This window comes from Mobula hypostoma, chromosome 1, assembly GCF_963921235.1.
Source record: "Mobula hypostoma chromosome 1, sMobHyp1.1, whole genome shotgun sequence".
In the NCBI taxonomy this organism is placed as follows: domain Eukaryota; kingdom Metazoa; phylum Chordata; class Chondrichthyes; order Myliobatiformes; family Myliobatidae; genus Mobula; species Mobula hypostoma.
The window spans coordinates 172,984,175-173,000,714 of NC_086097.1; the positions used below are offsets into that span (position 1 = coordinate 172,984,175).

Consider the following 16,540-nt stretch of genomic DNA (forward strand, 5'->3'; position numbering starts at 1 on the left):
CCACAACAGGGACAGAGTTACCCTTGTCCTCACCTACCACCCCACCAGCCTCCGGATCCAGCACGTTATCCTCCGCAACTTCCGCCACCTTCAACAGGACCCCACCACTAAGCACATCTTTCCCTTTCCACCCCTCTCCACTTTCCGCAGGGATCGGTCCCTCCACGACTCCCTGATCCACACGTCCCTCCCCACGGATCTCCCACCTGGCACTTATCCCTGCAAGCATAAGTGCTACACCTGTCCCTACACCTCCTCTCTTGCCACCGTACAGGGCCCCAAACAGTCCTTCCAGGTGAGGCAACACTTCACTTGTGAGTCTGTTGGGGTCATCTATTGCATCCGGTGCTCCCGGTGCGGCCTCCTCTACATCGGTGAAACCCAACGCAGATTGGGGGACCACTTTGTCGAGCACCTCCGCTCCGTCCGCCACAACAGACAGGATCTCCCGGTTGCCACCCACTTCAACTCTGCTTCACATTTCCATTCGGATATGTCCATACACAGCCTCCTCTACTGCCATGATGAGGCTAAACTCAGGTTGGAGGAGCGACAACTCATATACTGCTTAGGTAGTCTCCAGCCACTTGGTATGAACATAGAATTCTCCAACTTCCGGTAATTCTCTCCCCCTCACTTCCCCTATCCCTATGTCATTCTGTCCCTCCCCCAGCTGCCTATCACCTCCCTCATGGTTCCGCCTCCTTCTACTACCCATTGTGTTTTCCCCTATTCTTTCTTCACCTTTCCTGCCTGTCACCTCCCTGCCTCCCTTCCCTCACCCCTCTATCTTTCCCCTTACTGGTTTTTCACCTGGAACCTACCAGCCTTCTCCTTCCCACCCTCCCCCCACCTTCTTTATAGGGCCTCTGCCCCTTCCCTCTTCAGTCCTGACGAAGGGTTCCGGCCCGAAACATTGACTGATCGTTTCCACGGATGCTGCCCGACCTGCTGAGTTCCTCCAGCGTGTTCTGAGTGTTGCTTTGACCCCAGCAGCTGCAGAGTATTTTGTGTTTTACCTCCATAGATGCTGCCTGACTTGCTCAGTTTGTGTGTGTTGCTCAAGTTTTACAGCATCTGCGGAATCTCATGTCTACTAATTGTCTACTAATGATAGGAATTGTAAAACCATTATAGCTCTCTCCACCTAACTTCAATGTGGTAATTATCTTAACAAAAACTAACAAAACTTCTGAGGAATCCTGATTGAAATTATCATGACAAAATCAGTTTAAACATGATATCTTGCACACCAGAGATAAATTTAGTTGGCTCCATCTTGGGTCCTAGCCTACAAAGTGCCCAGGACATCTTGCAGGAGCAGCGTCCAATATTAAGGATCTCCAGCACCCAGGGCATGCCCTTTTCTCACTGTTACCATCAGGTGGGAGGTACAGAAGCCTGAAGACACACACCCAGCGATTCAGGAACAGCTTCTTCCCCTCTAACATCTGATTTCTAAATGGACATTGAACCCTTGGACACTATCTTTTTTAAATATAAATTGTTTCTGTTTTTTTGCATGATTTTTAATCTATTCAATATACATATACTGTAATTGATTTACTTATTTATTTTTTATTATTATTTTATTTTGTGTTTTTTTCTTCTATATTATGTATTGCATTGAACTGCTGCTGCTAAGTTAACAAATTTCACGACACATGCCAGTAATAATAAACCTGATTCTGATTCTGATTCAGTGTTGGGATGTTTTTCCCTTTTCCATTCTCATCAACCATCTCCTCTACTCCTGCATTTCTGCTCTCATCTCCCCTCCTCCATCATAGGAAAGAGAATGTGTCTGTCTTCTCTTCCCACCATCCTGAAACTCAAATGATTTTTCCAGTAATTCAATGAACTTCTCCCTATCACATTACTGCATTCTGTGCTCACAATGTTGTCTCCTTTACAGGATAGAAAACCACTGTAGATTGAATAACCACTTCATGGAATTAATCTGTTTAGTTTGGTTAGAGTGCCCTCGAGTCACTGTTACTTTATTTCTCCAAACGTCTTCCCACTTGAACCTCTGTCTTTGATCTCCTCTTCTTAACGAAGCCGAGTATAAGCTCAAGGAATAGCACCTCATCTTCTGCCTAGGTACATTGCAGCCTTTGGGACTCAATAGTAAATTCAACCATTTCCGATAACCAGCCTATTCCGTTTGTGGCAGAACTGGCCAATTCTGAGGAAACATCACCTAGCTGGAACATTAATTCAGTTTTTCTCTATCCATGAATATTTCCAAATATCCCACAGACATCTACTACAAGCCCATAGATTCTCGGAACTGTCTGGGAAATGCTCCCTTCTGCAGATTTTCTTGTCTCTGTGGGATCTATGTTGTTTTTAAATTAATGCTTTGCTAACAAATCCGGGAGAAACTAGAACTATTCACAATACTACAATAGCAAAACTAGCTTTACAGGAACTTATGTCAGACAAAAGATTTCCTCACAGCATTCCTGCTTTGAATTTCACTGATGGTTTAGAAGTCACAATTTATGAACGTCCTTGGCATCCGCTTCTGTGCAGCTCACTAGAGTAGCACCATGCTGTGTTTTCTATGTACTGTGCCTTGTAATGTATGACCTTTCCATTCACATAAGCATCATATATCGAAAGAAATGCCACCAGACAGAGAAAGCGCTACTATGTCCAAGGGGGCTACACAGGAGTGAATACAAGACTATATTTTTTTGTAATGAAACCTTCACAAACAATGAAGGAACTAAGTGCTCTTTAACAAGCTGTCCAAATACATTATTGCAGGCAAAATGATGATTAATTCCAATAGTAGCTTAATAGAGGATTAAACAGTAGAAAGTTAGACCAATAATGGTTCTGGTAACACACAAGGTTATTAGGGTGCTATGCTTAGTTATTGGGACTGACTGCATTTGAAACTTAAGTTCCTTTTTGGCGAGCTAACAACACATCCTTATTGAGGCTCTGTTGGACAAGGATTAGGGCATTTTAGCCAATTGTACAGAATAACAAAGAGAAAATTCTCACTCAATGCAGTTTTATTACACATGGCACAGAAGTAGAAAATAGACAAATAACTTTGCTCAAAAAGCAAGAAATTGTTAGTTCCTGCAGAAAAGAAGAAATAGAATGGATTTTAACTGGTTGTTCAAAGTGGTGGAAGAGGTCGGAACTGAAAAAGAAAAAAGTTGAATATTGCTACTGAGGTAGTTGTGAAAAGTATCTCTCCTCCTTGAAAGAAAGTCTGAAAAATCAATTTAATTAAACACAAACTAATAAGGTCACCAATCTGGAATGCTGACTGTCCCCGGTGAATTTGCTCAACATATTCAACGGCGCACTATTAAAGTAAAAGAAAAAGGCTCTGTATGCTCAATACACTGTACAAGGTGGGTTAAATTCCCTGCCAGAAGTTCAGACAATTTATTATATCCTTAAACTTTTTTTTAAATACAGAAAACATTCCATCATGTGTTACTCCAAAACTGGTGCTTAAGATGTAACACATCTATTTTGAAGTTCACAACATTTAAGAAAACAATATAACATGGCCATACAAAACTTCAACTTCTGTCATTATTCAAGTAGGGAGTTGGGAAGCTTGGCAAGAGAACATGTACATGGCAGATAATCTGCAAAGTGACTTCGCAAGAGGTTAACAGGCCAATCCTTGTGAAAGGCTAACAGTGAAATAATCACTTGCAACAGGGTCATATAGTGAATGGGAGGATTTTTTTAAAAAGAAAGCAACACCCTATAATTGTGCAATGCCTGCATAAAATGAAACATGAGATGCTTACATTGAATAACTTCATTTTCTTTCCCACTGTAAGTATGTGGTATCTGAGACCATTTTCCTAATTCATTTTATTCCCTGGTGGAAGTCAAGAATGAACTAGAGCCTTTGGGGCAGTCAGTGATTCCAAATGCACAGATTATTTCCCATTTATCTTCAGATCTGGCTTAAATGTTCTGAAACTTCAGTAACTTGGCAAGTTTAGTATTATCAAGAGGAATAAAATAATTTCATAGCTATGAAGTCATCTAACATTCCTCTAATCTAACACTCTGAAGGCTTGTCCACACTTGAGGCTTTAATTCCATCTTTCATCCACTATGAATTATTAAACACTTTATTTAGCACAGAAACAATTATGTCCAAATGCCATGCTTAACCAAAAGTAAATATTGAAAATAATCTTTGTTGACTAACATTGTTGTGGCAATTCATTGTAGCACATGGTACCTATTATTCTATTCTCGTATTCTGATGGGATAATTTCTAAGTGCAAAATATTGGCAACTCCAAATTCTCAAATCAAATTTTAATAGTTCTATCACAATATAGTACTCTTGTGAATGTGTAAACACTTTCTTAGCTTCAGAAGCATGAGATAATCTGCAGATGCTGGAGATTCAAAGCAACACATACAAAATGCCGGAGGAACTCAGCAGGCTATGCAGCATTTATGGAGAAAAGTTAAATACTCGACATTTTGGGCCAAGACCCTTCATCAGGACTCTGCCTTAGTTTTATTACTTTCCCTAATTAAAATTCAGATATGTATTTGCTTCCTCATACCTGTGATCAACTGCTTTTGACTCAGTTTTCCAAATAATCAACTAGTCCCAACATATTAAAAAAAGAATCTCTACATTTATATAGTACCTGGTGGGGCAAGAAGAAATCTGAATTTTTCAAATAAAGGACAGTGAATATCTCGAACGAGCTGCCAGAGGAAGTGATAGAGGCAGATACAAATGCCTTGTTCAGAAGATATTTAGAAAGGTACTTGGATAGGAAAGGTATAGAAGGATGTAAGTAAATGGGATTATCTCAAATGAATATGGATGACGTGGGCAGAAAGGGGTAATTTCTGTACATTTTTAAGATCCTTTATTACCACAGGGTACCCTGATGTGATTTATGATTTATACAGCTAACAAGTTATGCTTGTGGTGAAGACACTGTGGAAATGAAGAAAGTCTCTCAAGACAATTTATATGTAATGGGCTGCCCCAAAAATGGAATGTAATAATGATAACATAATCACTTTCTTTTAATAATGTTAATTAAGAGATAAATACAGGCCAGGGCACCAGGAAGAACTTCAAAAGTAACAGGGTAAAATAGAAGCGGGGGAGGGACTTCTGATCTATAGTCATTGACCTGAAGCAATTAACTCCATTATTTCTCTGTGGAAGCTGACTGACACTCCAAGTGTTTCTATTTTTATACTCATCTTTGGGATGTATCTTCTAAACTGAATAGAATTCAGATTTTAAATGATCTTGCTGCTGTCATTTTTATTATTCTTCTTGACCTATTATTGCTGCCTATGATCTTCCAGAAACGCAGCATTCCCATTTGTTTTTCTCCCGTCATCCCATTACTTCTCTCACTGCCGCTACACTTGCTTTGAAACTGTATCATCCCCAACATTTTCTAGTTTTATTACAAGTCTTTGACCTGAAACATTAATTTAATTTCTATTCCCACGCCTGTGTGCACATATGTTCTCTGTTTTATTATTTTTGACTGCCATCTGAGGTGTTGCGCTGGATCATGGTGATGGGCAGTTGGCAGTTCTAGCTGCAGCATGTGGTTTGCCACGTTCTAGATTTTTTACTGGAACACTGTAGCACAGAGGTATAGAACACATTGGAACCATCTGCTGGGGGAACTCAACAGATTGAGCAGTATCTGTAAGAGGAAAGGAACTGTCCATATTTCAGGTCAAAATCCTGCATCAGGACTCAGTGCAGGTCAAACTGAAACATTGACATTTCCTCTCCTCCCACAACATGCTGCTCAACACGTTGAGTTCCAAAAGCAGATTGTTTGATGCCCTACATTCCAGCACCTCAGCCTCTTGTGTCTCCATGGAACACACTGGAAACCAGATGTGGGTGCACCTGACCTCTCTGTCCACCCATGGACCCAGAGCTGAGTCCAGGTTTTTTTGTAACATATTGATACCACTTGTAACTTGCCCCATCTAGAAATGTCAATCTTTACTAAAAGGTTAAGTGAAGATTAGTATGGGTATTAACTTCATTTGTTATTAACATTAATGTTTAAAATATTTCTACAAAATATATTGTAAGTAAATTTAGTACTTTTTATTGTTTTTACTAGTATTGTTTAATTTTATTTAGTTACTGAAATGTTTTTCCATCATTTCTCAATAACTCTGATCATCAGATTCACTCAGATACATTGGGAAATGCTTTGGCTAGCCAAGTTGTCAGAGAGCCAGTAAGTCTGGGTGGAGATATCGCATCACCCACCAGTTGTATAGTTCCACCTGCATCCCTTTCTACTTCAAGAAGGGCTAGGACTATGTCACAGATTGTTAGGAACCTTGTGACTAGTGAGCTAGTAAGATTGGTGAAAGAAAGATACCAACTGTCTTGGGAAAGCAGCCAACATAATCAGGCCTCCAGGTACAAGTAAAATCTATCCATCTGAGTGAATAGTTTCAAGTTTCTGGGCATCAACATCTCAGAGAATCTATCCTGGGCCCAACACACTGATCACATCATGAACAAAGCTACATTTCGTTAGGAGCTTGAGGAGATTTGATATGGCACCAAAGACTTGAGCAATTTCTACATATGTACCATGGACAGCATTCCAACTAGTTGTAACACTTGTCTGGTTATGGAGGCTACAATGCACAGGGTCAAAGGAGGCTGCAGAGGATTGTAGACTCAACCAGCTCCATCATGGGCACTAACCTCCCCACCGCTGAGGACATTTTTAGAACGAGACACCTCAAATAGGTGACATTTATCATTAAGGACCCTTACCATCCACAACATGCCTTCTCTTCTCATTATTACCACCAGGGAAGAGATACAGGAGCCTGAAGATGCACACTCAACATTTTAGGAACAGCTTCATCCCCTCTACGAACAGATTTCTCAGCCCATGATCTCTCCGTCACTATTTTGTTCTTTTTTAACACCATTTATTAAAATATTTATTTTTGTATCTTATAGTATTTTATGTATTTCAGTGCACTGCTGCCACAAAACAACAAATTTCACAAGGTGTCAGTGATAATAAACCTGAATCTGATTCTGTTATATAATGTATTGAATGGACCTCATATGACAAAGATGAACTCTTAATCACTCAATCTACCTTCTCATGGTTCTTGTACCCTATTTGGCTACCTGCACTGAACCTTCTCTACCAGTGTAACACTACGGTCTGCATTCCATTATTGTTTTCCTTTTGTACTACCTTAGCATACTTAGGTAGGGAACGATCTGTCTGGATGACACACAAACAGAACCTTTTTCATTTTATCTCAGTGCATGTGACAATAATAAACCAGTTACCAATACTTTTTCATTCATGGCATATCCAGAAAGTCTCAAAATGATTTGAAAGTATAGAGTAGTGGTCGATTTATACAGTGAACTTCAGTAAAACGAAATGGACTTGGAGAGGAGGTGCTATCTGAGTGACATAAAAAATGAGTCATTATAAGGAAGATGAGTAAGTGGGAGAGAAGCTTTGAGACTCCGTGGCAGGGAGAAGCTCTCGCACTTGATCTGAATTCAATCATCTGTTTTTCCAGTTCCTTTCAGAAACTTACGTTGAGAACTAAAGTCAGAAAATCTTCACAGTTACGCTGTCGGGTTCAAGCAGGACTGGTACATATGAACATACTCCCCATAAATGCAATTGTCACAGATAGATTGCTTAAAAATGAAACGAATTACAAATACTTTTGTGAAACGTACAATATGTCACTGCCTCATGCTTGATAACACTTCTTAAAAACTTTACATAACTAAGTTTGATAAATACGTTTCCTTTCACAATCTCCTTTTAACAACGATGACAGGTTTTCCAGGGAGAGAGAAGGCAAGAACACTCATTACTGTTATACAGCAGTCAGGAGGAAAATGACAATCTTACATCTTAAGGGCAGAATAAAGAAAAGTTACTTATGGCCCTTAAAGCTGGTTCCTTAGCTTAACTTGTTAGGAGCATTAGGGATAAGCACCTCTTTGTTTTTAGCAGTCTTTAACTGAATTGTAACAGAGGCAGCTGGTGTATCAGCAACACTCTACAAATAAAAAGCTTGCTTTAAACTTACAACTGTAATTAATAGTTCAAGGCACCTGCTGTTACTATTACTGTTTATTTCTGAGAGAGAGATGCCAAACAATAATTCAGAAATTGTCATTTTGTAATACCTGCGGGGACTTGTGGGAACGCCAACTGTACTGATGGCTATGCTGGCTAGACAATAGAACATTTTCATCAGTATCCACCTGGCCAAACCGCAATGTCTCCTGGGTGTCGTTACATATCACGAAGTGGCTGAAGACCAATTCCTCTGCCTCTGGATGTTGGTTCTGGAACAGAGAACATCAGCACACATTAGATCAGCCCCAAGGATGATTAGCAGTCATGTACCTAAGTGGTAAATGCTGCAGCTTTTGAAAGCCAAAGGATATGAATACTCTGATTAATATTTCACGACTGACAAAAGCTGTTTACTGTCAACACCAGCACTTCAAATTCTCTATGGTGCTTAAAAAAACAGTTGTTTTAAAAAAAATAAAGGAGCCTTCTGGAGATTGTGAGTCTAATATATAAACTGATTTAGAACTTGCAGTTGGCAATGTCTTCAAAGCTTAACTTTAGATGACTCCAAACATAATCAGATCATAGCTCAGCATTCCAAAAGCACCAGAACTAAGATGTTCAAGCCTGAACAGAGCATTCAGTTTGACCAAAGTAATCAGTAAAGTGAACCAAACATTATTTTTGAATAGAGACAAGCACAAAGCATTAAAAACATAAGGTACAGTGTGATGCAAGAAAAGTAACTTAGCAGAAAAAATAGGGGAAGATAATTAAAAAAGTAATATCAAACATCCTTATTATATGTTCATGTGAGATAAGCAGAAAAGAACCACAGAACTGCAAATGAGGATTAAAGAAAGCTTTTGTGTTCCAGGACATGGTTCTGCAATTCAGTTCCTGGCTGCCGACTATTCAACTCTGCCTACCACACTTGGGAAAACTCTTGTAACCCAGCCTACAAGGATAACTTGATCCAGTGATCTATACTCACAGGAGCATGGCCTTGTGCTTTTGCAGGCCAAGCTTGGCCAGCTGCTCCCCATCCTCAAGAGAGAAAAATAGTAGATTTTAAAAACAAAGGGAAGAAACTCAACAAAAGAATCTAAGATACAGCTGCCATGAGAGGCCCTCAGCTACCCCATTACAGGTATATAAGAGCTGCCCAATACCAAATATACATCAATCTGTGAGCAGTGTCAGAGTGATTTTTGGGATCTAATCCAAAGTAATATGATTATAAACCTTCAGTGCTTGAGTAGCTGTTAACCAATATGGACATTATATTTTTCCACTGACATCAGTTCTCATTACCGAAAGAGAAGGACATTTCTGTAATATGCCAGAACTGCAAAAGAAATCTGGTCATTGCACACAAATTAGAGAGAAGCAATCACATGCAAGCACAACTTTAATTCTCAAGACTCGATCCTAACTTTACTGCACGCGATACCTAGGCTGTCTTTATGACCAGATGCAAATAGGATAAATATAGGGGCTGTGTTCTTTATTATATGGAGATGTGATAGAACAATTTTCAGTTTTAAAAGGAATGACTAAGGTATGCATGTAAATATTTTAATTACAGGCACCAAAATACTAAACTTTCCGAGATAAATATTGCAGAACAAAAGGGTAATGAGGAACTGGAATGAGCTGCCAGAGAAATGGTTCATGGAGAAGGGCTTGCAGGATTATAGGCTGATCCCAGGCAGCTGTTACTAGCAGGAAGGATGCTGGGGTCTGGATGAATTAGTTGGTCCAAGAAGAAAAAAAATGTTTCATACAAAACACAGAGGTTTGACACCTTCATTGGGTGATGACCTATGGAAATGAAATTCATTGCTGGCACAGAATATAATTTTACGATTCCATTTGCTGGGATTCCTCTGATTTTTTAAAAATTGAAATAATGGTGCCTGTTATTTAAGAAGCTACCTCTATTAAATTTATGCCCTGTGGATTGATAACAACTAGGTCAAACCAGTGCTGCTCTCATTATAATGCTGTAAATGAAGTTTATGCTTGGTACATTAATATTGAAAGATATCATCTGTAGTAAAAAAATTAGAATACAGTTCTGTCAACAATTTAAGGATCTCTGCTCCAATGACCTCAGAAGTCAATAATAGAAATGAGTTGTCATGGTTACCCTTGTGCTAACATACCTGCTTCCAAGCACGGATTGCTGTGTCCAATGAATGGATTGCATGCTGCCCCACATTGATAAACACAGGATCAATAAACACGTTTCCATCCAATAGTTGCTCCACAGAGCTGTTGCTGATGGCCACTTGTCCATGAAGAATGAAGGGTTTTATAATGTTGAGCATGGTGAGGTTGCGGTATTCCAGCAAGTTACATTTGACAGTGGTGGAGAACTGGAATTCCTGGCAGACTGGTCCGTCAGACCACTGACGCAAGTAGACATTTGGATTTTTCAGAGAAATCACCATGTATTCTTGCTCAGAAGGCAACTTTCTATCAGGCATGAATGTCTGGAGGCAGCTGGGTTGAGCTGTGGTATAAAATAAATATTTCAAGTAATCATGCAAGAAGGGAGAGCCATAATCTTACTCAGTGTGACTAAAGCTTCACAACAAAGTGTTTGACTTAAACACTTGAGCAGTTTCAAGTTCTTGAGTATCAACATCTCTGAAGATCTAACCTGGGCCCAACATATTGATGCAATTACAAAGAAGGCACAACAGTGGCTACATTTTTTAAGGAGTTTGAGGAGACTTGGTATGTCACCAAAGACTCTGGGAAATCTCTACAGATGTGCAGCGGAGAGCATTCTAACTGTTTGCGTCACTATCTGGTATAGAGGGGCCACTGCACAGGATCAGAAAACGCTGCAAAAAGTTGTAAACTCAGCCAGCTCCATCACAGATACTAGCCCCCATGCCCCCGCCCCCAGCATTGAGGATACCTTCAAGAGGTGGCATACATCATCAAGGACTCCCCCCCCCCCCACCCCCACCATCACCCTGGACATGCCCTCTTTTCATTGCTACCATCAAGGAGGTACAAGAGTCCGAAGACAATGTTTCACTCAATGTTTTAGCAACAGCTTCTACCCTCTCCACCATCAGATTTCTGAATGGACAATGAACCCATGTACAGTACACAACTTCCCTATTTTTTCTCTCCTTTTGCACTACTTATTTAATTCAATTTTTATTTATATTTCTTATTGTAACTTATAGTATTTTATTACTATCATGTACTGCTGCTACAAAACAAATTTTATGATATATGCCAATAATGTGAAACCTGATTCTGATTCTAAAATTACACAACACAACCATTCAGAAACAAATTACTGATGGATAATAATTGCTAGCCTTCCTAGCAATGTCTGTGTTCTGTGAATAAATAAAAAATACATTAAATATTGTTTCAAGACATATATTGATAATAAATGAACCTTTGAAACTAACCTATGAAGACCAAATGAAAAAAGATGACTTTTGTTAACTAATAGAATCACAGAGGATTATAGAAATTTATGCCACTGAAGACAACTTGTAAATCAATTGCATCCATGCCACCCAAAAATAACAATCTGTTATTAAATAAAAAATGAAAATGCTGGAAATCCTCAGCATCTGTCGGAAAGAAGCAAGTCTCTTGAAATAATAACTCTTTTTCTTTCACAGATGCTGCCTGGCCTGCTGTGTTTCTAGATCAAGTATGGTGTAGGTAGATAATAAAGTGAAAGGTCATAATGAGGTAGACTGTGGGGTCAAGAGTCCATCATATCATATAAGGTCCATTTAATAATCTTATCACAATGGCACTGAAGTTTCTGTATCTTCTGCCTGATAGAATGGGGAAGAGAGAGAATTCCAGGGTGTGTGGGTTCTTTGGTTATGTGACTACTTTACTAAGACAGCAATAAGTGCAGACAGAGTCTACAATAAAGTTCCAATAAACTTTAGTGCCAGCAAAAGTTATCTGATTTAATTTTAAATATTCAGTACACACTTATTCAATACATTTGCTTAACATAAACTTATATCTGCATCTTCTTCAACTGTAGAAAATAAACAGTGCACTTGCCAGATTTCCTTCAAATAAAAATATTAAAGATTTAGATTAGATTGAAAGGATGATTTAATCAAACAGGCAAACTTATTTTTTGAACAACATACCTGTACCTAGCTGATCCAAATGATGGCAAAGGTGAAATTCAATTTGAGCAAGCCGTAATGAGATACCAAGAGAAGAAACAAACCATGGGGCAAAACAAGAATCAACCCTGGTGCAGGCTGCCAAGGCCATTGGAGACACAAGCTGATCACAGATACTCTGAGAGCCGGACTCTCCATCACTGCTGATGAGAATGCAATAAAAATAATCTGATCAGTATCACATTTCTGCTGAAAGAAACCTGAAATTTAATTTTAAAAAGATCTTGTTTTATTAAAGATATTAAGACAACCAAAGACACATAATTTTCATTGTGTCATGGTAGTATTAACTATTTCTTAACCAAAATTATAGGGCTGCAAAGACTTGACAAAATATTCCACAAAAATATTCAAACAAGCAACATGAATAAATTGTAAAAGGAGAGAAACAAAAGGCTATACAAGGTATAAGAGGAATGCTGCACTGTCAGAAATGGGCTATCACTTTCAGATGGGACTTCGAACAAGACCCCATCTGCTCTGCAGTTTCCCCCCGGATGTAACAGGGTTCTGTTCTTGAGCACTCTTCCAGAGTTGGACCTGTTTGGGTAATGAAATGAATGTATTTAAATGAAAACAAGGCCCAACTAAAAACAACACCCGGTTAAACCAGAATATTTAATTGAAACATTGAAATACTATCATAAACTGAGTTTTTACACAGCAGAAGATACCTGCAGCCCAGAAAATTCATCCCTCCAGTCATTCAAGCACTCATTTATATGAATGGACAGTGCATAAATTAAGCATTCCTAACTTGGAAGGAACTGCATTTCCTTATAACACACAAGGAGGCAATTTCATGCTTAAGTTTCTCATTCTTCTAGTTCTACTCAAAAGGTTGCTACTTTGATAAGTTAATTCTTTCCCATTGATGTTGGTTTTTCTGCTGGGTGCCTTTAACATTTTTCTTCTTTTATTCCAAAGGTATAATGTGCTGTCAGATGGTAGTCTAACAACACAGTATTTTTTTCACTACAATACAGAAGTAAAGCACTGAAAATGTTGGAAATCAAAATAAAAATAGGAAGTTTTTATTTAAAGCAAATATTGCACCACTATCTCTGCACTTTCCTCTTGTTTTGCACGTATTATTGTGTTTATTGTTGTATTTATTATTGCCATATATAGTGTTTCATGCAAGCAAGGAATTTCTTTGTTACCTGGTGTATATGTTAATAAACTAACCTGATCAGACTTATTAGAAATACTTAATTGGTCAAGCAGCATTAGCAGAGTGAGATATTGAGTTTACCAATGTTTCTGATGAATGGTAGATTTATGGATTTATTCCTGGAGTCATAGTTATACAGTACAGAAGCAGGCTCTTTGACTCAACTCTTTCATATTAACCAAGGTGATTATGTACTCTGGCCCCATTTGCCTGAATTTGGCCCATATCCCTCTTATTCTTTCCTATCCACATTGCTGTCCAAATCTTCCAGATGTTGTAACGACAATTACCTCTACCTGCTCCTCTGGCAACTCATTCCACAAATTCACCACCTTCTGCGTGAAAAGCTTGTCCCTCAGGACCCCTTCAAATCTTTTTTACTCCACCTTAAACCTATGGCCTCTAGTGATAGACTCTCTTATTCCAGGTAAAAGGCTGTGACTATCTGCCCTTTAGACTTTTATGAACCTCTAAAATCAACTGTCAGCCTCCTCTGTTCCATGGAAAACAAAGCCAGCCTATCCAATCTCCTATTGTAACTCAAGCCCTCAAGTTCCAGGCAACATTCCCGTGGATCTTTTCTCCACACTCTCTGACTTAATTACATCTTTCTTACAGTACAAAATACTCCAACCAATGTTTTGTACAACTGTAACATGACTTCTCAACTCTTGTGTTCAATGGCATAGCCAACAAAGGAAATCATGCCAAACACTTCCTTCACCACTTTGTCTATTGTGTCACCACATTCGGGAAATTATGTAATCATACACCAAAGTTCAGTAACACTCCTGAAGACCCTATCATTCACTTCAAATTTAAAATAAATCTATTAACAAAATGTACATATATCACTTTGAGATTCATTTACTTGCAGGCGTTTACAGGAAAATAAAGAAAAACGATAGAATTTAAGAAAAACTATAACAAACACACACTGACAAACAACCAACGTGCATAGAAGACAAATCATACAAATAAAAGAAAATAATAGTTGTAGTCTTTTAAGGTGAGTCTGTAGTTTGTGGAATCAGTTCAGTGTTGAAGTGAGTGAAGTTATCCACACCATTTCAGGAGCCTGTTAGTTGTAGGGCAATAGTTATCCCTGAACTTGGTGGTTTGGGACCCAAGGCTCATACACCTTCTGCCCCATGGTGGTACCAAGAAGACAGCATGACGTAGACAGTGGGGCTCCTTGATGATGGATGCCACTTTCCCATGGTGGCACTTCTTGTAAATGTGCTCCATGGTGGCAAGGGCTTTTCCTGTAAAGGACTGGGCTGTATCCACCACTTTCAGGAGACTTTTTTTTGTTCCTGGGCATTGATGTTTCTGTATAGGGCAAAATACAACCAGTTGTATACCTTGGCCTGATTTTGCTTCCTAAAGTGCGTCACTTTGTACTTGTCTTCAGTTTAATTCTATAAGCCATTCTCTTGCTCTCTTTCCCAGAAAATCTACATCCTGTTGTAACTTTGATAATTTTGGTGTCATTGGCAACGTTATTAATCATGCCACCTGCATTCTCTTCTAAATCATTAATATGATTCAACAAGTTAACTCTGGTTCTCTTCCTGCAGATGATGCTTGTCCTGCTAAGAATTTCCAGCAGATCAGATCAGAATCGGATCAAAGAACGACTGCGCAGGTGCGTGGATGTCAGCAAGTTAGACTGGCCAGAGGAATTTAAAAGGAGATCAATTTTTCTTCGGCAGTTTGTTCAAGGAACGACTGTAAAGGCACGTGGATGTCAGTGAGTTAGACCAGCAGGAAGAGTTTAAAAGGAGATCAGTTTTTCTTCGGCAGTTTGATCGAGGAACAACTGCAAAGGCACGTGGACATCAGCGAGTTAGAAATGTAGGAAGAGTTTAAAAGGAGATCAATTTTTCTTCGGCAGTTTGATCAAGGAACAACTGCGCAGGCGCGTGGATGTCAGCAAGTTAGACCGGCAGGAAGAGTTTAAAAGGAGGACAGCTTTATAGAATGGGCATCGGAGGAGCAGGCAACGGAGTAGCAGGAGTCAGAGTAGGAGGGCTTTGGCTCAACGGGGCTTTGGTGATAACTAGTCAAGGCCAGGTAAGTTACTTGTGAAGAATAGGAAGTATGTCTGTGAGGCCGGTGTTCAGTACTGGGTGTCAGAAGTGGGATGTCCAGGAGACTCCCAGTCTCCCAGACGGCCATATCTGCGTCAGATGCATCGAGCTGCAGCTCCTTAGGGACCGGGTTAGGGAACTGGAGATGCAGCTCGATGACTTTCATCTGGTCAGGGAAAGTGAAGAGATGATAGGAGCTATAGGTAAGTAGTCACAACGGGGCCTAGGGAGACAGAGAAGTGGGTAACAGTCAGAAGAGGGAAGGGTAAGAGTTAGATACAGTACCCCTGTGGCTGTCCACCTTAACAATAAGTACTCTTTTTTGAGTACTGTTGGGAGGGATGACCTACCTGGGGGAAGCAACAGTAGCCATGCCTCTGGCACAGAGCCTGGCACTGTGGCTCAGAAGGGTAGGGAAAGGAAGAGGATGGCATCAGTGATAGGGGACTCTATAGTTAGGGGGGTCAGACAGGTGTTTCTGTGGATGCAGGAAAGAAACATGGAAGGTAGTTTGCAGCCCAGGTGCCAGGGTCCGGAATGTTTCTGATTGCATCCACGATATCCTAAAGTGGAAAGGTGACCAGCCAGAGGTCGTGGTACATATTGGCACCAACGATATAGGTAGGAAAAGGGAGGAGATCCTGAAAATAGACTACAGAGAGTTAGGAAGGAAGTTGAGAAGCAGGATATCAAAGGTAGTATCTCGGGATTACTGCCTGTGCCACGCGACAGTGAGGATAGGAATAGAGTGAGGTGGAGGGTAAATGCATGGCTGAGGGATTGGAGCAGGGGGCAGAGATTCAGATTTCTGGATCACTGGGAGCTCTTTTGAGGCAAGAGTGATCTGTAAAAGAAAAGGACAAGTTGCACTTGAATCCGAGGGGGATCAATATGCTGGCAGGGAGGTTTGCTAAGGCTATTGGGGAGAGTTTAAGCCAGAATTGCTGGGGGTTGGGAACCAAACTGAAGAGATGGA

At 39.8% G+C, this 16,540-nt stretch overlaps 1 protein-coding gene across 4 annotated transcripts in view; it reads right to left on the reverse strand.

Annotated features, from left to right (window-relative positions):
* LOC134352539 (intermembrane lipid transfer protein VPS13B-like) overlaps nucleotides 1-16,540 on the reverse strand; it is a 1,085,891-nt gene that overhangs the window by 95,954 nt on the left and 973,397 nt on the right. For 3 of the 4 annotated variants that reach the window (XM_063059800.1, XM_063059806.1, XM_063059814.1), the window contains exons 41-43: nucleotides 12,259-12,440; nucleotides 10,270-10,619; nucleotides 8,209-8,370 (exon numbers count right to left, since the gene is read on the reverse strand). In XM_063059800.1, coding sequence (XP_062915870.1) covers nucleotides 8,209-8,370; nucleotides 10,270-10,619; nucleotides 12,259-12,440 — 694 coding nt within the window. The remainder of the gene's footprint in view (nucleotides 1-8,208; nucleotides 8,371-10,269; nucleotides 10,620-12,258; nucleotides 12,441-16,540) is intronic. The other variant, XM_063059809.1, reaches the window with a different exon arrangement.